This window comes from Typopeltis vanoorti, chromosome 21 (genome assembly GCF_054136105.1).
Source record: "Typopeltis vanoorti isolate ZY-2024b chromosome 21, IOZ_Tvanoo_1.0, whole genome shotgun sequence".
Lineage (NCBI taxonomy): Eukaryota > Metazoa > Arthropoda > Arachnida > Uropygi > Thelyphonidae > Typopeltis > Typopeltis vanoorti.
The window spans coordinates 108,269,503-108,297,490 of NC_143569.1; the positions used below are offsets into that span (position 1 = coordinate 108,269,503).

Sequence of the window (27,988 nt, forward strand, 5' to 3'; positions counted from 1 at the left end):
CTGATAAAGGTGACATGAAAACCGAAGATAAGGATATCCTAGATATCTGGATTAATTACTTTGAAAGACTATTGAATGAACCAAGCAGTGACAAAAATAGACTAGAAAATTTTCAAGAAGAATGCAAAAAGGAGTACATATCAATACTTCACGTAGAAAAAGCTGTCGAAAACTTGAAATGTGGAAAGATAGCCGGAGTAGATGATATTTGAGCGGGCACTAGAGTTGCGAGAGAACATAACAGTAGATTTGAGCTGTGCTGAAAAAAAGTGTTTTTTTAATATAGTGTGGCTTTTTGTTGCAAATTATGCTACATATTTTCAGTTTGATACAAGTGTCCTTCAGCACTGTTGTTATTAGAGGTTTTTTTTATCATTTATATTGTGTTTTGCTTCTGGTTTATTCTTACTGAGAGGGTGAGGTCATAGTCAGATATGTTCCAAGGTAGCAGAGAAGAAAATAATAAGTTTTCATTATTTTTATTATTAGAGTTTTCTACTTTAAATAACACAGCATAAAGTATTTGCAATTGGGGAAATGTTACTTAAAAACATAAAATTTTTAGTATAGTTGTAGTAGTTCTGAGTACTTGGTTCTTCGTGTACTATTTGAATGATGGCGGCAGCTGCAGCTCACTCTGCTAATGGCTTGTCACCCCCATTTAAGGACTACATTTTCCATAGCATACTACAGAATTTTGTGGTATGCAGTGCATGTGGCATGTATGTATCCTGGCAGTTGGATATGGAGCAGGAAAGAGAGATCAGGGACTGTTTATATGCAGAAAATATAGGAAATGGGAAGAACTTTGTGAGATTAATATAACAGACCTTGTCAGCATTGCATCAGAGATGGGAGAATAATGACCTAGAGAGACAAGTAGTGTGATAGAGGGTGAGGATAAATAGTGCAATGTAAATGAAAAATAAAAGTGGGGAATGTGAAAATTTTGAATCATTGTGAAGTTTTTGGAGATGCTTAGTTTGGAGAATGAATGTCGAGCAAGAGCGGGTAGCTTGCAGAGAGAGATAGGTGCACTGAAAGAGAAGGTGAAATGACTCAGGAATGAGTTCAGAAGCATGAAAGAAAAGATTAAGCGAATGGAAGCGATTAATGCAAAGTAAATCAGAGAAAGTTATAGGAATGATAGAAGAGGAGAGTATTCTCTCCAAACAGCAGGAAAGAGGGAATAAAAAAAATGTGATGGAGTGTTGGAACCAAGGATAGAGAGATGCCAGGGCATCAGGTAAGTAGGGGAAAAAAGAAAGAAAGTGTAAGAGGAAAGAGAGCGAGAGAATCAAGTGAGCAAGGAAGTAACAGAGTGGTAAGAGGTGTGATGTATGGAGACTTGATGATGCATGGTGGGTAAGACACCTGAGGAGTGTATGCCTGGATGAACAATAGAAAGTGTACCTATGTCAATTAAGCAGGGTGAAAGGGTAGTTGAGATGATTGTGATGGTGAGCACGAATGATCTGAGAGGCAGCGTGAATGAGGTGACAAGAGATCTGAGCTTCATGTTTGAGGTTGTACGAAAGAAAACTCAGAGAGGAAACTAGTGTGTTGTCTAGGTATGATAATGAAGAGCTGATGAGAAGAGTTAATAATGAATGGTATAATAGCAAAAACTGTGTCAAAAGAGAGGCTTGAAGTATATATGGATACTTGGAAGGCATTTGAGGATGGAATGAAACTGTATGCGAGAGACACCTTGCATTTGAAATGAGGAAGGATATAGGCAACTGGAGAGATTGCTGTTCACTGAATGATCAGTGTGTCAATTCAAGGAAACTAGAATTATCAGCAGAGCCGGCGCTAGGGTCTTTGCCGCCCGCATGCAATGTCTATCTAAGCACCCCTGTAACAATCCAGGCATGTGTGGTTCTTTTACGATAATAAAAATTTAAATTATTTGAAATTTCTTAAATAAATTTTGATAGAACAGCCACACGTTGGTTCGCTAGTGGATTAGGCAGGATAATCGTTAAAAACCCAAATATTCAAAAAATTCTCAAAAGTTAAAGCAAATTTTGATAAAGCCATTTCACTTTAATCGTTGAATATAATGATACAGGGATTATAGCCTTCTCACCGACCCGAATTGCTAACAAAATTTAAATGAATTTTAATTAAAGTTAAAATTTATTTGAACTAAAGTTTAAAAAATTCTTGCATTTTACTAAATTCTTAGTAAGTTGTAAAAATTTTTAATAATTTTTATAAGTGGAACTATATTTTAGGAAAATAAAAGAAACTCAAGATAGATGAGAAAATAAGAAAATAATTCAGAAATAATAATTAAAACATTTTATTAATATTAATATAAGTATTCAAAAAATAAAATCTTTACAGAATAACAGAAAATAAATTAAATTACATAAATATACTTGAAATTTTTTTATTAAAATTTTAGGGTTCTTGATTTCATATTCACCAAATTAGAAATAATGGTCTTAACATCTAATTCTGCACATTCATCATTTTCAATAGCTATTAACGCCAAACTAACAAGCCTTTTTTGTAACATACTTGTTCTTAAGTAGATTTTAATCAATTTCATCTTGCAAAAGGAACGTTCACCGCTCGCTACACTAACAGGTAAGGTTAATAGTATTCTTAAAGCAATTGAAAAGTTAGGGAAAGATAAATTATTGGACACAATAAAATTAAGAATATCGAAAGGGTTTTGAATATTTAAATTATCCTTTCGAAAAATATCCCGGAAAGCACATAACTCGTCATATAGTTCTATTGCATTTACGTCTTTATTGTCACCGTCCATCAAGAGAATCTCTAAATCGTCACAATTTTTTTGTAAATCTTCCTTATTAATTTGTAGTAATCTATACAATAAATTTAAATTATCATAATATGTTTTTAGATTTTCAAAACGTTCTATTAACGAATACATTGCAACATCTAGAAGTGTATAAAATGCATTCACTCTAAATTTATCTTCTGGCGATTGTGGCATTTGGTCATGATGTTTGTAGTCAAATTGCCATGCCTTCTTTCGTCGTCGAACTTCCATACCAGTTTTAAATTCTTGTTCTCCATCCACCTCTCAGTTCTTTTGCCGTTTTTAGAACTTCTTTAAAATTTGTATCTGATTGATATGCTTGTAAGAATATTTTTAAGTTTTCGATAGATTCTAAAGCAAGTTCGTATTTTTGTCTTGAAGCATTTTACTCACTTTACTCACAGGCTTTATTCTGTTAAGTAAATCATGCCAAATTATAAGAGAACAAATACATTTGTAGTCCTTCATTTTAACACATAATGTTTGTGCTTCATGCTGAGTTTCTTTATTAAAATTTTCATTATTTAAAATTTCAAAAAGTGCATCATAAATTTCTCCTAACTGATATCGTAGAGGGCAGATTGCATTAATTTTACTTTCCCATCGTGTTTTTGATTTCAATGTTAAATTTTTTATGAACTTTAAAAGGATTGCCCAATGTTTGTAAGAGAATGAAAAGAAATTATATATTTCTTGCATAATTGCAAAGAAACTAATTGTATATGCATTCACTTTGGCTGCATCATTAATGATTAAATTTAGAGTATGAGCAGCACATGGCACGTAAAAAGCTCGAGGATTTTTATTCAAAAGCAAATTTTGGAGTCCATATTTTTTCCCTTTCATATTTGCCCCATTGTTTTGCCCCTTGACCTCGCATGTCTTCAATGGGAATATTCCATTTTTCCAGTTGTTCCACTATTGTTGCACATAAACTCCGTCCTGTGGAATCTGATATATCTGCAAAACCTAAAAAGTTTTCCCCTGATCTTGACAATTCCATTGTCACAGGAAACAAAGCGAATAATAATGGTCATTTGTTCTGTTTTACTTGCATCAGGTGTGCAGTTTAAAATTATTTAATAATATTTAGATTTTCGAATTGATAATAAAATTGTATCCCTGATTGCATTACTTAAAGTTTCCAATATTTCATTTTGACTGTCTTTATTCAAATAGTGTACTCTATTGTTTCCTTGTAGGACCCTTTCAACATGATTTTCCATAACGGGATCAAACTTCGCAAACAGTTCGACTAATTTTAAAAAAATGCCATTATTCCTTTCATATAATTTATCAGATGATCCGCGAAAAGCTAAATTTTGGCTACCAAGGAATTTTATAATTTCAATCAAGCATTCTAAAACACTCGCCCAATATTTCTTTTCCATTTCATATATGCTTTGAGTCTGGCAATCAATAATAGTTTTGTTTTTTAAATTTTTATCAAGTTCCTTCCATTTTAAGAAATTTTTCATGTGAGCTAAACTAATCTCATGTCTATGCAAAGTTGTACTTACATTTCTCCAATCGTTATAACCTTCTACAAGACTACTTGATTCAGTAGGTGTGAAAAGTTTGCAACAAAAGCAAGAAACAGAATTTAAAGTTTCGGAATAAATGAGCCATGTTCTTGACACGAGCTCCCCGTTTTCCATTTTTCTATTATAATACATGTTGCCAAATTTACGACCATATGTATCTCTGGGATATATCATATTTTTCTTTTGAACAGGCCCAATTTCAATTAAAACAACTCGTAATTTTTCATCGATATTTCCCCATTCACCTGGATCTTCTAAATTTACAGAGACTAACAATGTGTTAGTTTCGTGGTCAACTACAACTAAATCTTCTCCTAACTGTTTTTCACTTAAATCCCGCATCTTGTTATCTTGTTTAACAGTTGTAATAGTACTTTCATTCAAACTGGATGATGTGCACGGTTCGTCAACTCTGATTTCTGATGTATCAAGTTGGTTACAATTTGCATCAGAATATTTTAATATTTTAACAAATTTGTTAAGAGCCCCAGTTTGTTTCTTAATATCTGCTTCTTTCGCAGCATGACGCTTACGATTTTGTGCACCAGATAACTTGTTTTTTAATTTTTGATTCCATTTCTATTTTATACCCACAAGAAATTATTAGACAACACAACACAGAGACGAAACAATAGTCCCCACTGCGCTACTGTCAGTAGCCTATTGAGATGCGTACTGTTATAAATCTACTGTTGCTATCCTGTCATTACTGCGACATTGTAAAATTTTATTATTATTTTAACTTTGTATACTTGTAATTTCTATTAATTACTTGTGATGTCTTTTTTCTTTACTCTATACTTTATTCTCTGTTATTCTAATATAGCTGTGCGCACTTTCTCTCTCAGAATCTCTCTTTTATATTATTACGTGCTATGTTTACAAGAAAGTCAAATAACATTTATTTACATTACTATGAAATGTACACGAATTTAAACATTAGGGAGATTGCTTTCTCTATCCTTCTATAAAACTCTTTAGCAAAATTTAGAACCTTTTTTCTTCAACTTTAAAATGCTTTCTTTAACACAAAACGTTATCTACTCTCAGTTTACAAATTTTACTTATTAAACTCCACGCTTACTCGCAAAGAGGTTACCTAAATCTCTCTGTTAAGCTATCTTTACAAATTTGATATCGACTTCTAACATGCCAATTGATTCTCTTAAAGACACTTCTTAACCTTAATAAACATTAAACATATATCTTAAAAGTCTTTCTAATACAACTATAAGAGGAATTATATAAAAGTTTTGAACTTACAAAGGCTCTGTATCTCACAATTAGTCAAAAGTCTTTCACTAAAAGTTATATGGCAATTCTTTCATCTCAGATCTTCATCTGGAATTTTGGCTACAGCTATATCAATGGGGAATGTAGCGGGACTCGTACAGTTCTAGAAAAATGTTATTCTCCCACTGCGAAAAGAAAAACTTACGAGCGAAGGTACTTCGGGAAATTTGCCTCGCCTTTTCTCCTCTACTTGGGCTTGCCAAAAATGCCTGGACGACTGCTGTCTCAAGTAGCTTGAATTGCCGCCTCCAAGAAACTGAAAAGGCCACCTCCAAGAAAAATGAAACTGTTGTCAACTGTCAATCAGGATCCCTCTGGACTGGAAACATTTCTCTTCTATGGCGTTTCGGATGTCTCTTTCTGCAATTTGAAAGCTCTGTCTGTAGCCAAGAAGTCATTTCTCTCTAGCCACATCTCAAACCGAGAAGCTCCTTTCTGGAAGTTGAAAACTCCTCTCTCAACCAACGTCTGGATCTGGGATGCTCTCTGACGATGTCTGGAACCAAGCAGTTCTGTCTCTCTTCGGCAACGTCTGGGACCAGGCAGCTTTAGCAATGTCTGGAACCGAGCTGCCTCCTCTTAGACAGCGTCTGGAACCAGGCAGCCTCTCCTGTCCCTTTGTGGACGTCTCTGGAACCGCCCCCCCCCCCTCTACTTCTGCAGCAATCTCTGGATCCATGCAGCCCCTTCTGTTTGCTTCAGTCCCTTTTTATTATACCTCCTCTGAGACCTTGCATGAAGTTTGGCAACCCCCAAAGAATCAGTATGATTCTTTCATCTTAAGTTTCAAGTTCGGCACGCCTTTTGTTCTCCTCCACTTTCTTTTAATTGTAAGTTGCTGGCCATCAGAAAGTTGTTTGAACCTTTCTGACTGACTTAGCAGATGTTTACACTTAGAGCCTGCAAGCCTTTCTCATACAAACAAATTTTAATAACAATCTTTCTAATGCTGCCATGTAGATCTATTACATGCAGCTTCGGTGATATAAACATTGCCTTTGTTTTTAACACTCTAACATATTCTTATTAAAGCAGTATATACAGTTAACTTCAATTAGTTAACTTCAATTAACTTCAGAGTGTTATTTACAGTAACATCTAAAACAAACTATACAGAGACAAACAAAGTTTATTTTTACAATATTCACATGGGACTTAACCTAAGTAAACAATCGAATGTAATGTGCTTTGGAATATTTAAGCTACAATTGAGTTTTTACAGTACCATATGACTGGTTACGTTGCAACAAATTTGTTTCTGCGCATAAAAACCGTTCACCGTTTCACTTTAGATTCTGGAGGCAAGCATTTAGCCTGCTCTCACTGCAAAATTGTAAACAACCGGCAATATACAATTTTTTAAAAATTTTTATTCGGTGTATCCGGCCTTATTTATTTTAATATTGATCGTTCTAAGAATTTTTTGTTTTTACGATAAAATTTTGTTTCTTAAAAATGAACTTATGATCCATGCCCCAGCACCCCCTTCATAGTGGCACCTGCATGCACTGCATGCTCTGCATGCCAGCTTCCGCCGGCCCTGATTATCAGGGTAGATGATATCAGGTGTGGCCTCTTGTGGGAATAGGTGCTTAGGAGAAGGGGGGGGGGGGAGGGGGATACATCAGATAATGCTGAATTCAGTAGAATCTGGAAAGGATAATGATAGGTATAGAAACAGTGATATATTTATAATTATACTAATGCCAGGAGTATCCGGAATAAAGGAGATGAATTGGTGGCTCCGATAGCATTATAAGGTCCAAAGATTATTGGGATCTCTGAGACGTGGTTGATGGAAGATGATATATTAACAGAAATTGAAGTAGCAAGGTACAGCATTTTTAGACAGGATAGGAAGGAAAAAATGAATGGTGGAGTACGGCTTGTGATAAGTGATGACTTATGTCCTCTCAGAGTGGAGGATTTGGAGGGCAATAGCACTAATGGTTTGAAAGCATATGGAGTGAGGTACCGGTGGGCAAGACAGGATATTCAGTGGGGGTGTTGCTACAACCCGTGGAGCATACAGGGTGAGGAGCAGGAGATGTTTAACACGTTCGCTGCCAACTACGAGTATACTCGTAGTTGGTAAACCAGCTACACAAGCCAGCTACGAGTATACTCATATGACGCTTACTGCCGGCAATGAGATTACCGTACTGACCTTGAAGAAGTGAAAATGCTTGGCTTGTGGAACTAGCATCAAAACTGTGTATTCTCATAGATGGTATATGCTCTGTGCAAGCCAACTATGAGTATACTCGTATGATGCTGACCGCCGGCAACGAGAGTACCGTACTGACCTTGAAGAAGTGAAATTGCTTGGCGTATGGGAACAGACTATGCCGAAGTAGCATGGCCGCGAATGTGTTAAGCAGTTTAGCTTGGCAAGTGCAAGAAATATTGTTATGGGAGGTGTTAACTACAGCAGTATAAATTGGTGGGAACAGGAAACTGCATGCAGTAATAAGGGAATGGAATTTCTAGAATTCTTGAAGGATAAATATATTAGTCAACATGTAGTAGAAGGAACATGAGGTTCAAGAGTTTTGGATTTGGTCATAGCATCAGAAGAGCTGATAATAACTGAGATGGCATTTCTGTTCCCAATTGGAGAGAGAGTGACCATAGTTTTGACTTGGAAGATGAATAGACATGTAGGAGTATCAGAGAGAGAGGAATGTATGCAGAAATTTAAGACAGGTGATTATAATAGTCTTAGATATCAACCTCAGGCAGTTCCAAAGGTCTAGATATCATTAGTGGTTGGAAAATTGTAAAGGAATATTTATTAGAAGCAATAGTAAGCTGTATACTACAATGGAAGAAGAGGACACAATTTGATGTAAAGTGGATTATAAACAATATCAAACAGGAACTGCAGGTTAAGAAGAGGTTATGGAAGAGATATAAGGAGAGGGCTGGAGAATAGATGCACAAAGGATATAAGACTCAGGATAGGAAAGTGACTAATATGGTAAGGAAGGCAAAACTGGAATATGAGAAGAGATTGGCCTTGAGATTTAAAGAAAATCCTAAGGAATTTTTTTAGCTACGTGGCCAGTAGGAAGAGAAATGTTTGTGGAAAAATGACACTGTTGGATAAAAATGGGAAGAGTGACTGTTGCAATGGACATAATGGAGTTGTTCAGTGAACACTTTATTGGAGTATTTCATCTTGGAGAAGTAGAATTTAATTCTAGAGGGATAGACCAGGTTTTAGGTTAAGAAGTACAAGAGGAGAGTGTGTTTCAAATACTGAGTACTCTGGATTTCAATAAGGCAGTGTGACTGGATGGAATTTCACCATGGGTTTTGAGGGAATGTGCTGAGCAACTGACAGCTCCGTTGACTTTTCTGGCTTTTCAATGAAAATCTGGCGAAGTGAAAGACCAGACTTTCATTGATAATACCAATTTCAAGATAGTACCATTGCATAAGGGTGACAGCAGACTGGAAGTTCAAATTATAGATCAGTTTGTGTTTTATCAGTAGTTGTTAAGATCTTGGATAAATTAGTGAGTGACCATATACAGCTTTGAGCAGATGAAAGTAATGTTATGTTTGAGAGTCAACATGCATTGGTTAAGGGGTGCTTTTGCTTTAGTAATATGAGTTCCTTTTATAATAAAGTGACAATAGCAGTTGATCAGAGAAAGGCATATTCTGCTTTTTTGATTGTACAAAGGCATTTGACAGGGTACTACATTATAAGCTGATGTTTTAAGTTGCAGGACTTGGGTTTAGATGTTTGGATTTAGAATTGGCTATCTGATAGGTGAGAGAGCTGTGTATTGGGGGGGGGGGGCAATATTAAGGAGACAGAATGTTACAATTGGGGTCCCACAGGGTTCAGTACTGAACCTCTATTGTTCAACCTTTATATCAATGACATTGTGAGTGTATTGCAGGGGGTATATTTAGTTTTTTGCAGACGATGTGAAGCTGGGAAGGGTTATTAGTAATAGTACAGATGTGTAGCCCTGCAAGAAGATATGAATAAACTTGACAGATGGGAAAATGGCTGGGGTTATCAGTTTAATGCAGCAAAATATAAAGTCTTGAAGTTTGGGATACATGAATGGGAGGTTGCATACTTGTCCAAGGAATTGTACTGTAAGAGGTAGAGGAGACAAGGGATCTGGGTATGATGATTGATAGAAACCTGAAATTCAGGGCACATATTGCAAAGGTGGTGAAGAAAATCTAGAGAATTGCTGCAATACTGAGAAGGATGCTGATCTCCAGAGATAAAAGAGTTGTCATTCCATTGTAGAAAACACTGATCAGACCACACTTGGACTATTCTTCTGAAATTTGGTCTCCAGGATTTGAAGATGATCTAAATTAATTGTGGAAAGGAAGCAGAGGCAGATAACAAAGATGGTATCAGGACTGTACAGTGTTAGTTATGAAGTCTGGCTGAAGGAATGTAGACTACAGAGTTTGGTGGATAGAAGAAAGAGGGGTGATATTATTGAGAATTTTAAACTGTTGAGATGTGGTTAGAGGGTTGGCACTGGGTAATTCTTTCCCTTGGTGTAACAGAGAAAAGGAGCAAGGACAAGGAGCCATTCCTGGAAGTTACGAAAGGAAGTTGTGAGCAAGATGAGTTGTGTTGCAGAATGTGTGGTGGAGATACTTAATGAGCAGTTCATAAAGATCTTTCAATCTTGTGAATGTGAATTCATGGAGAGATTAAGAGCAGTTGATGATGGGGAGGAGAGACTGACTGTAAGTGAGCAAGAGGTGTTTGGGGAGTTGAGTAAACTAGATGTAAATAAGGCTGTGGGACTTGATAATATATCACCGCGTATTCTGAAGGAATGTGCCAGAGAGTTGACACCTGCCTTGACATATTTTTTTAATATGAGTCTTGCACTTGGTCAAGTCCCTAAAGAGTGGAAGGAGGGCAAGATTGTGCCACTTCATAAAGGAGGTGATCGAACTCAAGCATCAAACTATAGGCCTATCTGTGTGTCGGGTGTTGTGGTTAAGTTGTTGGAGAAGCTTGTGAGAGCTAGAATCCAGAGTTGGGTTGACAACAATGGTATAATCTTTGATGGACAGCATGGATTTGCTAAAGGGAGGTCGTGTTTTAGTAATCTACTTACTTATTACAATAAAGTGACTGCTTCCTTGGACAGAGGAGAAGGATACACAGTAATATACTTGGATTTCGCAAAAGCTTTTGATAGAGTGCCTCATGATAAGTTGACAGTCAAACTAGAGCAGATGGGGTTGGATATTAGATTAGTGCATTGGATTGGAGACTGGCTATCTGATAGGTATCAACAAGTTGTGTATGGGGGTGCAATATCCAGGAAAAGGAAAGTCACTAGTGGAGTGCCTCAGGGATCTGTTTTAGGGCCATTACTATTTAACTTGTATATTAATGATATTGGCGAAGATTTGGATGGAGATATTCAGTTGTTTGCAGATGATGCAAAGTTGGGAAGAACCATAAAGAGTAGTGAAGATGTTGTGGCCTTGCAAGAAGACTTGAATAAATTGAGTGATTGGGCAAGCAAATGGGGGTGTGAGTTCAATGTTGCAAAATGTAAGGTTTTAAAATTTGGAAAACAAAGATGGGATGCAGAATTTATGCTTGGTAAGAATATATTGTTGGAAGTAGAGGAAATAAGAGATCTGGGAGTGATAGTGGATAAGGATCTAAAATTTAGGGGTCACATCGCCAAAATTGTGAAGACAACACAAAGACTTCTGGGAATGATGAGGAGGACACTGACGTGTAGAAGTAGGGAGATTCTTGTTCCATTGTATAAGGCTTTGATTAGGCCACACATGGACTATTGTGCCCAGATTTGGTCACCTGGTTTTCAGAAGGATGAGGAGATGTTGGAAAGGGTCCAAAGGCGACTGACTAAGGTAGTTTCTGACCTCTGGAATGTCGAGTATGAGGAAAGATTGAAAAGATGTAATTTGCAGAGACTAGTGGAGAGAAGGAAGAGGGGAGATATGATAGAGACCTACAAGTTGGTAAGGGGTTGCTATAGGATCAATGGTGGAGAAGTTCTACAGCGAATAGTGGGAGATCAGGGGAGAACCAGAGGTCATCCCTGGAAACTGTATAAAGAGGGTGTGAGTAGGGGAGTGAGAGGCAGGTTTTTTTCGTGCAGAGTTGTGAATGATTGGAATGCCTTGCCTGAGAGTGTGGTGTCTGCAAGGAGTTTGAATGTGTTTAAGACCCGGTATGATGAGATGTGTGTGAGATAAAAGGACCTCCTAGATGAGTCTTTGACTCCATGAGGTCTTGTTTAATAATAATAATAATAATAATAATAATAATAATAAATAATAAGATTATGTGGAGTGTATTCTTTGCATGGAGGGTGGTTGAACCATGGAATGCATTATCTGATAGAGTTGTGAGAGCATGAATGGTGAATGAGTTCAAGGAGTGGTATGCTAGAATTTGTTTTCTAGGATAGATCTCGCAAGATGAGGACTGAGTCATAATAATAATAATACATGCTTAAGTATGGGGGTTATAAAAGTTTAGCAGTGGCTATGCTGCATAATACAGAGGGCTTGTCAGAAGGTGAAATTCCCAATAATGGGAGTAAAGCTCTCGATAGTACCCATCTATAAAAAAAAAGAAATAAAACTGAATATGAGAATTACAGACAGATTTCTATAGTAAGTGTTCCAAGTAAGATTTATGCAAGCATACTGAAAAAGAAGTTGAGAATGATTGTAGAAAAGAAACTTGTAGGTGTACAAGCTGAATTTAGACCAAATAGTGGTTGTCAAGATCAAGTTTTCACTTTAAGACAAATAGGTGAGAAATTGTGGGAATATGGCAATGATCTGTACTTAAGTTTTGTAGATCTGTAAAATATAACAATTATATGGGACAAATGGAACATTATACAGAGCTATAAATAATTTATATTTAAGTTGTCAGTCAGCAGTTAGAATTGAAGGAAATACAGGAAGATGGTTTAATGTGAAATCAGGGGTAAGACAAGGATGCACATTATCTCCACTCATATTCATCATCTATATGGATCACGTGAAAGAAAGCAGCATCAATGCAGGTATTAAAATTTGAAATGTCAAATTTAGCTCTTTGCTTTATGCAGATGATGCTGTACTCCTAAACAAATCTAGTGCAATTCTTCAGGATTCACTAACTAAATTGATTAACAGCAGTAACAATTTTGGCATGAAAATCAGCAATAAAAAAATCAAAACCATGAAAATAGGCAGGAGCATAGAAAACTTCAGCCACATTCTGAATGGCGACCCTATAGAACATCTAAAATATTTCAGCTATTTAGACACAGTTTTTATTGAAAATGACAGGTTAAATCTGGAAATATACAATAGAATAGCAAATGTGGTATGGTGGGTAGCCAGCCAGCTGAATAAATTTATATGGAATAAGAGAGAAATTAGCCAAAACACCAAACTAGCAGTATACAAGAAAGTTTCCAAACCATTTTTAAGTTATGGATCTGAGAGTTGAGTTAGAAATTATTATTATTATCTGACACCTCCAGGGAGTCCAAAGACTCATCGAGGGAGGGCACCTGCTGTACAACTCTGTCTCCACCACTCAATCCACTAACTATGCCAACTCCATCTACCGCCGACCACCACTAGTATATCCACAGACAATCACAAACATCCATGTCCACAGCAGGATTCGAACCTGCAGCCTTTTGGCTGGAGAGCGGATATGCCAACCACTTTGGTCATTGTTGATCAAATGAAGCATTTGATCAAAGACTAGAGACTAAAGTATTGATAGATGTCCACAGATATGAGTGTTCTGAGAAAAAATTAGGAGAGCTAACAAATTGCATCAGTGGCAGAATCGTATTAAAATGAAGATATTAGAAAGGAACTTGAGATTATTAGCATTCAAGAATGTGTCATCAGAGCTAATCTAAGGTGGTATGGCCACTTAAATAGAATGAGTGAAGATATGTCAGCAAATCAGGTGTTTGATGCCAAGATAGTAGGAAAGATTCCCAGAGGAAGAGCAAGGTCTAAGTGGATTGAGAAAAATTATTCTTACTCAGAGAATATAAGTATCCCAATGATACGTTCTTGCAATGTTTAAAACATTACATGATATTGGGACCGGCAGTATAAGGAATATCCTTTTGAAGCTCATTATATGATTATTTAATGAACATGTATTTCTTCTTAATTATTCTTACACTAGTTTTTAGATTACCCAGTTATATTCTACCAGTTTTGTTTCCTAGCTGGAAAATCTTCTTCGCCGTATTTCTGCCCTTGTTCCTTCTCAAGAAGATCCTAGCAGCAGGGCTGATGAATTAATTTCTTACATTGAGGGAAGTATCGATAAATGTCCTTCATTACCTCCAGATCATCCCTCTTTAAGGTAAATCATAAACTGACATAATTAAAACCAGAAAAATCTATATTTAATTTAAATGTATCAAGTTTTTGCAGAAAGTTTGAGATAAAAACTATATTTCTTTCGTGTACACTTCTTTCCATCATTTCTATATTTTCCATTGATTTCTTAATTGAAAAAAATTCTTAACCACTAGAATTAAATACTGGCCTTACCTCTAGGGGAAAAGAAAGAAAAAAACCTTACTACATTAACCACCTCACCGGCCATTATGGATCACATACGCATCCTCATATGCTTCGTATCCATCATATATTTCAATCTAATATCAATGGTATTACAATTTTAATATGCACTTCGCATCCAGAATAAACTTGATGTCTATAAACGTCTTGGCCAGTAGCGTGGTTAAAACCTAGAGTCCTGTTATTATTATTATTATCATCTATTTGGTTAACAAATCATTAAGAGATATATCAAGCTAGAGAGCAACATGCTCTCACATAATTACTCAAATTAGTACACATAAATTAGAACAAAATAGTATGAATGGTGACCAGTAAGACCTTTAAATTATTGTGTAGAGCTGTAAAGTAAGGGTTGGCTGGAAAACTTGAACTTAAGTGGGCTGAATGTGTGCCATCCAAATTCTTGGGATTTTTATGCCACCATTACTGTTAAGATTAGGATTGTTCATCAAAATTTCTCAGTCTTCTTTAAATTTGCATTCATACTAAGTTTTTTCATGATGTTAAGAACAATGTACACTTGGGTCTCTTTTTATGTGGATTTGAAGTTATGCGCTGCATAACTTCAAAACTTATGTATGGTATGGCCACAGATACAAGACCTTTTGACACTTTCGCGCATTTCAGCAGGAGGAGGAGGATCCATTCCGATAATGGGGTAATCCAGTGTTTCCCAAACTTTTCCTACGACAGAACACTTCACAAATCCTGAAATTTTCGTGGAACACCTTGGTTATTTTGTAAGGTATTAATTAATAATTAATTGTTAATTTAGCTGATTTTTATTATTAATTAATAATTAATTAAATTTGGCCCAATGGAGAAAAAAGCACCAAAGAAAAACAATTTCTTTGGAAATGAAACTTGCAATTTTAAATCACTTAGCAAAAGGAGAGGGATATATGCTGATTGGTAAACATTTTAATTTAGGTGAATCTACTATAAGAGCAATTAAAAAGAATGAAGTTGCGATAAGAAAATCTGTCATTTCTGGCACAAAACTAAGTGCCAAATTATCATCTTACTCAGGAGATACTTGAGTAAATGAGTAGAAAACACGGAATGAGCGCTCGTAATTTGGATTGAAGAATTAACTCGAAGAATTCCTATAAGTGGTTATTTAATGAACAAAAAGCTCTTCGGTTTTATGAACAGATGAAGCAATTGGAGTCATCCCAGGCTAATGAAGAATTTTCGACTAGCAAAGGATGGCTAACCGGGTTTTTAAAAAGGAACGCACTTCATAACGTGAAGATTGCAGGCGAGGTTGCAGCAAATGTTTCAAGAGAAGTTAGCCAAAATTATTGAAGATGGTGGCTATCCCGATCAAGTGTTTAATGCTGATGAAACAAGATTGTTTTGGAAGAAAATGTTTAGTCGAACTTACATTGAAAAGTCAGAGAAAAAAAAGCAAGTGGATTTAAAGCAAGCTAAGATCGAGTAACATTGCTACTTTGTTGAAAGTTTATTTTTCACTTGGTTAGAGTATAATAAATTTAGTTTAATCCTTTATCCAAGTGTGAGCAAACAAAGTTTGCGCCTGAAAGTATCTTCAGGACTGGGGTAAGGTGGTACAACACCAGCGCAACTCGTTTCAAAGGTGGAGCAAGATACCAACACTCCTATCTCAGTATCTCCTATAATGCAAAACACATCTCCTTGCAGATATGTCTAATGTTATGCATTAAGGGAAGGGCCACGACCCAGACTAGTTTCGACCTTTATTGAGGTCTCTTCAGTGGGAGCCAGGCCCAAGTGGAGATACCAGGCAGAAGTATTAGCAGGTCATCTCTACCTATAGGAGTTGCCAAATGGTGTGCCACCCTTTGCAACGAGTTGCCCTGGTGTTGTACCACCTTACCCCAGTCCTGAAGATACTTTCAGGCGCAAACTTTGTTTGCTCACACTTGGATAAAGGATTAAACCAAATTTATTATACTCTAACCAAGTGAAAAATAAACTTTCAACATCTTTCTCTAAATCCAGAGTAATTTATTAAAAAAGGGTGGCACACCATTTGGCAACTCCTATAGGTAGAGATAACCTGCTAATGCTTCTGCCTGGTATCTCCACTTCAGCCTGGCTCCCGCAAACTTTGTTTGCTCACACTTGGATAAAGGATTAAACTAAATTTATTATATTGCTACTTTGTAGCAATGTATCAGAGGATCTAATGTTGAAACCCCTCCTAGTAAATCGATCTCTAAGACCACGTGCTCCAAAAGGCAAAGATCTAAAACAACTGGCGGTACATTGGATGGCTAATACAAAGGCCTAGGTTACAAATGTATTTACTGAATTTACAAATGTATTTACTGAATTGTTCAATAATTGCTTTGTACCAGAAGTGAAAATATATATGACGCAAAAAGCTCTCGATTTTAAAGTTTTATTAATTGTTGACAATGCACCAAGTCATTCGCATTTATAACATCCAAATGTGCAGGTAGTTCTTTTTCCACCCATTACAACAAGCATTATTCAGCCATTAGATGAAGACATAATTGCTGCTTTTAAAAAAATATTACGTTAATCACACTTTTCAATTTATATTAGATAAACTATGAAATGAATCATTAACAATAACTGACGTTTGGAAAAAAATTTTCTATTTTGGACTGCTTAAATCACGTTGCATCTGCTGTCGCTGAAATAAGACCACAAACTTTAAATGCAAAGCAGCTTGGCCTGGATGTGTTGCAAACAGTGCAGTCATGCAAACATCTACATTATTAGCTGAAATCATTACTTTGGCACATGAAATTGGTGGAGAAGGTTTTGATACATTTAGCCAGAACGATGTTGATGAATTGGTTGTGGATAATGCCTTAAGTGACGATGATATTATTGGATATCGATTAACCTTTAGATATTGTCAAAGATCCAGAAAGCAATAGTGAAGCAGAAGAAAAACCTGTCCCCCTCACTGCAAATATAATTCGAGAAGTCTTGAACTGCGCAATATATTGGAAAATCATTTTCTTGTTAATGACACAAATTCTGAATGAGCCTTTAAATTCCAACGTGAGCTGAAGAACTGTATGTCTGGATATCGCAAGCTGTATTAAAAATTAGTGAAATCATCATCGCAAAGTTCAATCACTGATTACATTGTCAGAAGAAAAAAATCAGCACAGAACAAAGGTGAAGCTATTTCTGTTTGTGAAGAACCATTGCCTTTACCATACAGATCTGATGCGCTGACTGTCTCTTCTGGTGATGAAAGTGATTTTGCACCAGTTCGCAAAAGTTGCCGAATATTGTCTAATAGCGATGATAATTCTGATGACAAAATGTAAAAAAAAAAAAAAAAACATTGTTACTTTTCAATAAAATTAAATGAATAAAGCTCTAAAACAAACTTAGACATTCTTATTTTCCTGAATTTTCATAAACTTTTTTTTTTGGGATTTTAGGTTTATTTTAATTCATTGCTTTGGTTTTATGCGGTTTTAGAAAAGTATGGAACGTATCCCTAATTTTTCAATGTAAGTTAGGTCATTTTTGTTCAATTTTTTATATGCATTTTACTGTGGAACGTATCTACTGCATAAAAAGAGACCTGACTATACTTTTCCAATTGATTTGGTGTAGGGTGTTAAGAGCATGATCTGTGAAGCCTGATTCACCGAAATTATTAAATTTAATTTGTCGTTTGTGTTCTTTTTTTTTATGGATAGGAATTGTACATCCAGTTTCACCAGTATAAGGTAAGTTATAGGTGGAATACATATGGCATACTCCAGAGTGGGCCATTGGGTGGGGGAGGGGGGATCTTTAGAGGAGTTGAATATGTTTTTTTTTTTGTTTTTTTTTATAGGTGGTTTAAAAGTAGCATATTGTGGCATAAAGATTATAATGGTGTAGAATTCTATTTATTTTATCTGATAACTCTTTAATGTATATTAGTGAACTGGACATAAAATTCCTATCTGTAAATAAAAGATCACAAACGACATTAAATTTATCAATTTTGATGAAGCAGGCCCCTCAGATCATGCTCTTAACACTCTACACCAAATTGATTGGAAAAGTGTGCATGTTCTTTACATTACAAAAACCTGGTATCAACACAAATTTAAAGAAGCCTGTGAAATTTGGATGGCACACATATTCAACCCACTTTGAGTTCTTCAGGTTTTCCAGCAAATCCTTACTTTAGGGCTCTAAGCAATAATATCAGCTCTTATTGGCCATCATCCATACTGTTTTGTTCTATTTTATATGTGTACTTATTGGAGTAATTATGTGAGGGCATGTTGATCTCTAGCTTATGCTTTGAAGAAAAAATGAAAGAGTGAGAACTGGAACCAAACCTTGGAGATTCAGTGGCAAGCCTTGAAGAAAACCTGATTGATTCAGCCAGACAGGCATTTGGTGAGGTTGGCTGCAAGGATTGAAAAATCAGAACTCCATGGACCACAGGAAGTTAAAGAGGCAGTGAAGGAAAAGAAGAAAGCATATCATAAGTTGCTGGCAAATAAGTCAGCTTGTGCTCTTAGAGAATACAGAGACAAATGTAAGAAAGCTAAACACTGTGTAAAACTGGCTAAACAAAAGTCATGGGAGAACTTTGACAAGAACATAGAAAATAAATATCAAGAAGGTGGTAAAATTTTCTGGAGGTTGTTGAAGAAGCTTAGCAATGGAAGAAAGAGTGCTGTAAAAGGAATTTGAGATGATAAAGGTGACATGAAAACAGGAGAAAAAGATATCCTTGAAGTATGGAGTAATTACTTCGAAAAATTGCTAAATGAAACAAACAGTGATAGCACAGTGGTAAAAAACACTCACAGGCATGCAGTCAGGAATACATATCCATACTTGAAGTAGCCATCAAAGGCTTGAAATGTGGAAAGGCAGCAGGAGTAGATGATATTCGACCAGAAATGCAGAAGTATGGTGGCATAAAAGTCTTACAGTGGCAGCACTGCATAGTTCAGAAATCCTGGACAGAAGGACAAATTTCCAATGATTGGAGTATTGCTCTCATTATAATACCCATATATAAAAATGGAAATAAAACTGAATGTGAGAATTGCAGAGGTATTTCCCTACTGAATGTGTGTGGTAAGATTTATGCAAGTATACTTGAGAAACGGTTGAGAAGAATTGTGGAAAAAAAGCTTGGTGAAGACACTAGGCAACTCGTGTCAAAGGTGGAGCAAGCTCCATCACTATCCTTAATATTTTCTCATAATGTAAAATGCAGCTCCTAGCAGATGTATTACTGTTTTACATTATGAGGAGAGGTCACTACCCAGACCGGTTTCAACCTTTATTGAGGTTTCATCAGTGAGTAGGTAGACCCTGGAATATCAAGGTTTAAGTGAACCGAACTTATGTATACCCCTACTAACAATTTGCCAGACTGGTGTAACCCTATATTATTATTACTATGATAAAGAGCCAAAAGGCTATTTTCCTGGCAACATAAATTAAGTTAAGGGGATAATAAATCCCGTATTATCTTATTTTACAGTCGGTTACAAAACTCGGAGATTGAAATCCATTGAAATCTAAGAGTTTCATGCCGAAGAACTATCGGCGAGTCCAAGCGTAAGTCATCATTTGGGTAGTACAACACTAGGTAACTTGTGTCAAAGTTAGAGCAAGCTCTGTCACTATCCTGTATATTTTCTCATAATGTAAAATGCAGCTCCTAGGAGATGTATTACTGTTTTACATTATGAGGAGAGGTCGCTAGTACCCAGACTGGTTTCGACCTTTATTTAGGTCTCATCAGTGAGTAGGTAGACCCTGGAATATCAAGGTATAAGTGAACTGAACTTACATATACCCCCTACTAACGAATTGCCAGACCGGTGTACCTATGTATTATTATTACTATGATAAAGAGCCAAAAGGCTAATTTTCCAGTGACATAAATTAAGTTAAGGTGATAATAAATCCCATATTATTTTATTTTACAGCCGGGTACGAAACTCGGAGATCGAAATCTAAGAGTTTCATGCCAAAGAGCTATCGGCGAGGCCAAGTGTAAGTCATCACTTGGGTAGTACAACACTAGGTAACTTGTGTCAAAGTTAGAGTAAGCTCCGTCACTATCCTGTATATTTTCTCATAATGTAAAACGCAGCTCCTATGAGATGTATTACTGTTTTATATTATGAGGAGAGGTCACTTCCCAGACCGGTTTCGACCTTTATTGAGGTCACATCAGTGAGTAGGTAGACCCTGGAATATCAAGATTTAAGTGAACCGAACTTACATGATAATATATGGGTACACCGGTCTGGCAATTCATTAGTAGGGGTATATGTAAATTCATTTCACTTGAACCTTGAATATTCCAGGGTCTACCTACTCACTGATGAGACCTCAATAAAGGTCGAAACCGGTCTGGGTAGTGACCTCTCCTCATAATATAAAATGGTAATACATCTCCTAGGAGCTGCGTTTTACATTATGAGAAAATATTAAGGACAGTGACAGGACTTGCTCCACCTTTGACATGAGTTGCCTAGTGTTGTACTACGCAAGTGATGACTTACGCTTGGACTCACCGATAGTTTTTCGGCATGAAACTCTTAGGTTTCGATGGATTTCGATCTCCGAGTTTCGTACTCGGCTGTAAAATATAAGAATATGGGATTTATTTTCCCCTTAAATCAGTAAGATTGTGTTACTTTTTATAAGATAGTGAGAGTGAATGATAGCAAAAAAAAAAAATTGCAAGATTTTGAAAAGCAGAGTTTGTGAAGATTAGGCAAGAGAGGAAGTATATGTGGAGCAAAATAAAGATTATAGATGTGTATGAAAGAGTGAAGAAGACTTATATGAATGATGGCCATATGAAAAAGGTAATAACAAAAGACGCACTATGGCATTATGTGAGATTCTATTATTAGAGGTGTGATAAAGAAAGGATGTAGGTTTGTTTTCCAGAAGGTAGAATGAGCAGAGTGTTTGAGGGGCTGGATATGAGGAATAAGTGAATGAAATTGGTAGTTGTATAGGAATGAATGACTTTATTGAAAACAAGAAGAATATAAGACTTGGATATCAGGAGGTTGTTGAAAAAAATAAAAGATAATAGTATGATAGCAAATTTAGCCAGTGGGTTGCCCAGGTATGACAGTGATGAGTTGAGACAGAGAGCAAAGATTGTGATTTATATGTTATCGGAAATGTGGGAAGCGAAGAAAGTTCAGTATGTGAATGCGTGTGATGGGGTTGAAGGACAAATGGAAATGTATAAGAGTGATCGACTGCATTTGAATAGTTTTGATGTGTGTCATATGGAAAAACTGCTGCTTATAGGGAGAATAATGAGTATAAGACTGAAGTGAGAATAATGTAAGAATGGATTTCACCAAGTAAGAAGCGATGTGGAAGAGCAAGAGTAAGAAAGAAGGGATTGAAGGGGTCCTTATGATGGAGAAATGGGTAGCATGAGTGTAGAGAGAATGAGAGAACAAGCGTACAAGACACACAAGGAAATGGGAGGGGAGAACTCAGGGTGGACAGCTGAACACAGCATGAGAAAATAGTGCAAGAGGAAGAGAATGTATGAGTAGAAGAGAAAGGAATAGAATGGCCTGGGATGTAAGGAGAGCAGTTGGGCTTGGAGAGGGTTTTGTGTAATGAGAGAGGAAATGGCTCAAGGAAGGCATGGAAAAGTCACATATAATAAGTGGTATCAGTGAAACTTGATATATATATCCAGAAATGAATTGTCGTGTTTGTATATGATTGCTAGAAGAACTATCGGAAATAATTAGAAGAACAGAATAGTTGCAGTGATCGAGTTCATTCTTCCAAATTTTATTGGAATAAGTGAGACATGGTTGAATGAGAACAAGTTCATGACAAGAATAGAGATTGAAGTGAATGAGGGTTTTTTGTAAAGATAGAAAAGGTAAAATGGGATGATGAGTATTGTTGATGATAAAAGAGTAATTGTGCCCATGCAAAATAGAGAGGTGAGGAGGAAGTGGTGGCAATGCCTTTGAGGAAATATGGTGAGAGATAGAGGCGATAGAATGAAACACTTACTTGGATCAAACATAATGAAACAATCATTATTGTAATATAGATTGGGATGATGAGTTAGCATCCAGAAGCAACGAAAATGAATTCCTCAAGTTTTTGAGGTATTGAGGGATGACTACCTCACACGATGTGTAACAGAGGATACGTGAGGATTTAGTATTAGATTTGATCACCTCATCAGAGGATGTTATCATATCAGGAATTGAACTGGAGGGAGATTTGAGCCATCAAATTGATCGTGATTAGACTGATCGTGAAGTGATTACCTTGTTTGTTACATTTGAAGCTTCAGAAGGTTAAATAGGATAGATGTGAAATTGGATGAATGAATGAAAAGTAGTACAGAGAAAGAAGGTATTATAGAAGTAGCATAAAATGAGTGGTAATAATCAGTTCCATGAGGAGTACAAAGAATAAGCAAGAAGGGCAGCTCATTTGGTAAGAGTAGCAAAAGTGCATTATGAGCAGCAATTAGCTAATGAAGCCAAAATAAATTCTATGGAATACTTTTGATGTGTAGCCTGCAGAATAAAGGATAATTATGGAAGGACGTGAATCATGAAAATGCTAAAAAGAAAACCATTGCAGAGGATCTAGTTGAGATATTAAATGGACAGTTCATGAGATATTTCATCCTTGTGAATGTGACATCATGCAGAGTTTGAGTGCAGTGGAAAGGGAGGAGGAGTGACTGACTGCGACTGAACAAGAGGAATATTGGGAATCAAGTAAACTTGATGTTAATTAGCCTGTGGGACATGATGATGATATATCACTGCAAGCTTTGAGGAAATGTGCCAGGGAGTTGATATCAACCTTGACATACCTATTTAATATGAATCTTACACTGGGCCTAGTTCCAAAGGAGTGGCAAGATTGTACCACTTCATAAGGGAGCTGACTAAACCCAAATTTCAAGTTATATGCCAATCTATGTGTGAGGTGTCGGACTAAAGTGTTGGAGAGATTAGTGAGAACCAAGATCCACAATTAGTTTAGAACAGTGGCATTTCCTTGGATGGCCAGCATGGGTTTGCTAAAAGAAGATATGTGTTTTAATAATCAGCTTACTTATTACAATAAGGTGGCAGGTGCATTGGACAAGCAAAATATAAACACATTGGTATACTTAAATTTTGCTAAGGCATTCGATGGATTGCCACATAGATATCAGCAAGTTGTGTATCATCATTGCCCAGAGTTCAGTGCCTGTTTCACCACTTCTCTCTCTGTCCACTGTTACATGACTCCAATTTTGCAAATGCTTTGCACACCACTCTTTCACATCATTTACTCACTCTCGCCTTGGCCATCCTCTTTTATTTATACTGTCCATTGTACCAAGCAGCATGGTTTTGATCTTTTATCCCTTCTGTAGATATGTCATAAAAGCTTTTGAATTATTTTCTGCATTAAATTATTTTTGCAGTTTACTTTGCAATACAGTTCTTCATTTGTTACCTTTTGTACCCATCCAATTTGAAGAATCTTTCTATAACATGTTCTTTCTAAAGCCAATGTTCTCACAGAGTCTTTGACCATTACCATTGCCTCACAACCAGAGAGAGCACTTGTGAATATGCATGCTTCCAGTAGTTTCAGGTTTATGGGAAGGTTCACTGATATACTTTTCCAAATTTTGTCAATTGCCCGTAAGTTTGCTTTTGTTATCCAGAACTTATTTTTTTCTTATAGTCTACATCATGCATCATATTGCTCTCTAGTATGTGAAGTTCCTAACCTTTTCCAGCTCTTGTGCATTTACCTTTAATTGTTTTTTTCATCCTCTTCTCTTCAAAGAGAAGAGGATGATAAAATAAGAACAATGATATTCTCGCTGAATATCATTGTTCTTATTTTATCGATGTTCATTGTCAGCCCATATCTCTTTCCTTCTTCACTTAACTTCAGCACTGTTCTTTCTAGTTCCTCTTCATCTTCTTCAATAATAACCATCATTATTGAAGAAGATGAAGTTGAGGATATTGAGTCTCTTTGTCTTGTTGTCTCCAGAATCATCTTCCTATTTCTTCACAGTTTCTCATAGCAGCCTCTGCATTGTCATTGATGTTCTGCAAGAGACATGTCACGTTCTTGTCTACTTCATAAGTTTCAAGTACAGTCCATGCCACTTTCTGATCTATACTGTCAAATGCTTTCTGAAAGTTAACAGAACAGGTATAAACATTTTTAATTTAACGTAGAGCTTTCTCCACAATTAATCTTAACATTAGTATTTGGTGTACAATATTTCTTGTTTCTTCTGAATCCTGCCTGTTCATATTCCAGATTTGCTTCCATTAGTTTACTTACTTTTCCCACATGACTCATTAGAACTATTGTTCTGAAATTTCTCAAATTCATTTTGATTCCTTTTTTTTTTTTTCCCCCATAAATAGGTATTAGGATTGATCTTGACTATTCTTTTGGTGTTTTGTCTTCCTCTCATGCCATGTTACATAGCCAGTACAATTCGTCTATTATCACCTTGCCACTATGTTTCAACATCTCTCTAGTGATCTCATCATTCCCAAGACTTTTATAGTTTTTCAGATGTTTTACTGCCTTCACAACCTCATCTCTCAGTATATCTGTTTCTCCATCTGTCCTTGGTGGTAATATTTCCCTCAGTTAATCACTTAACTTCTTCTTGACCTCAACCATCTCCCTATGTCTTATATAATTCTGAGCAGTATCTTATCCATTTCTCTCCTATTTCTTTCATTATTTATGGCTTTCTGCTTTGAAATCCATTTCTTGTTGATGTTTTTTATCATCTTATATACTTCTTTTGTTCTGTATTCACCAAAGTATTTATTAATATCCTCACACTCCTCTGCTAGCCATTTTATTACGTAACACCTCCAGGGAGTCCAAAGACTCATTGAGGGAGGTGTTATATATGTCGTTTCAAGTTCCTTTTACTTTATTGTTATGATCTAAAATGTTATTATTTAGGTAGGGGACATTACTTTCTGATTCCCCTTTTTATGCCCTATCGATACTCAAACTACCTATCAGTTCTGTGGCCGTCACTTAGATTGCTCACGAGTGAGAATTCGATAAACAAAGAAAACCACTCCTGGATAGAGCCATTTCCTTTATTTTGAAAATCTGGAGCTGTCTCCTCGTTGGGTCCTGGAAAATTTCTTTGTTAATGCTGCACCATCCAGAACTCTTATATTAGAAAAAGCTTCTTAATCAAAGAGTGAACTCTCAGAGTGACACACTAATTGTTATTATATACGATCTATATAATAACAGTTACCAATAATTTTAAATTAATTAATTTAAAATTCTCATTGCAGTCGTGATCTTCCCCAATTAGTTAGTTCCACTCAGGTTCTACTTGATGAGTGGTGCATTGGATTCATTCATCAGGCAATTTTTTAGGTGAAAGAAAAAAGGGTTTATTCATTAAATTTTCACAATACAAATTTACAAGACGTCATATAACCAAAGTAAATCTTCCTTCTAAGTTAACAGGCTTAACTATACATAACTTCAGTATTCCTAGTTGAATTCTACCACGAGACAATATTAATTATGAATCAAATCACTGATCTATAACAATCAGATCTACAAATTCTCTCAATGCTTAACTTATCATACTTCAAGCATTACTAAACTATAACATACTACATACAAATTAACACTATATTAGAATTCACTCTCAGAGATAAAACATTCTGGTATCAGGCTAAGCTCTAAAGTCCTGTTTCATATCTTATATAGATCCCACTAATGAATGATTTTGCACATTACACACAAAGGAAACTAAAAGATTCATACGTTACCGGGACCTTCGGACTTTATCGGGTCTATCTCTCAATCCTGTTAGGTCAGTCTTTGTTTTATAAAATTTTATTTCATTGTTCTCATCTGTCCAGAGATTTTGGAAATAGGTCACCCATTTTTCTAAATCTATTGTTTGTATTTTTATCTTTTATTTCTTTGTTCATGTATTTTTTTATTTTATAGGTTTTGAGTTGTGGCTTATATATATCCTTTTCTAGTTCTGTTATGAAATTGTTCTATCTCTCTCTCTCTCTCTCTCTCTCTCTCTCTCTGTGTGTGTGTGTTTTTTCCTTCTCGTTTTTCAATTGCACCATTTCTTTTATGCTCTTTTCTGCTTCTATTGTTTTGGAATTTAGCCATTTCATAACTGTCTTTTTTTGTTTTTATTATATTTTTTGTTTCTTTTTTCCAGTCTCGTAGTCCTCTTTTTCTAATCCATTTGCACTTTATTCCAGAAGTTTCTGTTGCTGCTTTAGTGTTTCAAATTTTCCTATTCCTCTTCTATGTCACTTGATTCATGTGTGGGTTCTGTTTTTTAAGTTTGTGCATTTTTGATATTGTTGTCTAACATGGGGATCCTGTAACGAAGAAATTTTGTAACTTGGTTGATAAGAATTTTCAATTTTATTTATTTTTAGCCACTTTGGTTTTAATCAAATTTTTGCTGATACCATATAATGATCAGAGTTTAATTCAAAGCGACCATTTTGATTACAGGTATCTTCGCAAATTTAGGAAGGACCTGCCTATGTTTGTTTTATATTTTTTGTTTCCTATTCTCATATTTGTAGATTTAGGGACTCAAAAACACACGTGTTGAACAGATTATTTTATTAATTACAAATAAAATAAAACTTGACGTTTCGACCTCTATATCGAGGTCATCATCAGAAGAATACAACTGTATGTAGAACCAAGCTACATGCTCATGCTTTCTATACCAGTAAACTAAATCTACGTAGTTAATAAATCTTTTTCCTAGCCTGACCTCTAGTGATAGAAAAGAAAAACAAATGGGAAAAAAAAATAAATAAATAAAATTTAAAAAAAATATAAAAAATATATATATATATATATAAAAATTTAAAAAAATAAAAAAAATTAATAATAATAAAAAAAAAAAAAAATATATATATATATATATATATATATAAAATTATAAATAGATAAATGCAACTACAATAAACTGTTAGAGTCCTCATGTATTAATATTCTGGATAGTTACAAAATGATTTCTTTCAGTTGCTATTGAATGTTCTAAACACTTCACCAGAAGTGTTTAGAACAAGAAGAAGACAAGAAGAACCTACAAGAAGACAACCTGGTGACTTGGTGAAGTGTTTAGAAAATTCAATAGCAACTGAAAGAAATCATTTTGTAACTATCCAGAATATTAATACATGAGGACTCTAACAATTTATTGTAGTTGCATTTATCTATTTATAATTTATATATATATATATTTTTTTTTTTTTTTTTTTTAATTTTTTTTTTTTTTAATTTTTTTTTTTTTTCTTTTCTCCATTTGTTTTTCTTTTCTATCACTAGAGGTCAGGCTAGAAAAAAGATTTATTAACTACGTAGATTTAGTTTACTGGTATAGAAAGCATGAGCATGTAGCTTGGTTCTGCATACAGTTGTATTCTTCTGATGATGACCTCGATATAGAGGTCGAAACGTCAAGTTTTATTTTATTTGTAATTAATAAAATAATCTGTTCAACACGTGTGTTTTTGAGTCCCTAAATCTACAAATATGAGTGCTGATCACCGTGTAACCCTAAAAGAAAGAATTATGTTTCCTATTCTGGCATTTAAATCTCCTGCTAGTAGTAAATAGTCAGTTTTGTTTGTTTTATCTATGGCATTCTGTAATTCTTTTCCCTCTTCTGGTGTATATGTGGTCACATAACAACAACAATGTCTTGAGT

General features: G+C 35.5%; 1 protein-coding gene across 3 annotated transcripts in view; it reads left to right on the top strand.

Moving 5' to 3' along the window:
* LOC150095180 (calcineurin-binding protein cabin-1-like) overlaps nt 1–27,988 on the top strand; it is a 1,028,489-nt gene that overhangs the window by 568,214 nt on the left and 432,287 nt on the right. For all 3 annotated transcript variants that reach the window (XR_016550194.1, XM_090411711.1, XM_090411712.1), the window contains exon 29: nt 13,881–14,020. Coding sequence is in view for 2 of the 3 variants with exons in the window: in XM_090411711.1 (XP_090267837.1) it covers nt 13,881–14,020 (140 nt within the window). In the remaining variant the exon portion in view is untranslated. The remainder of the gene's footprint in view (nt 1–13,880; nt 14,021–27,988) is intronic.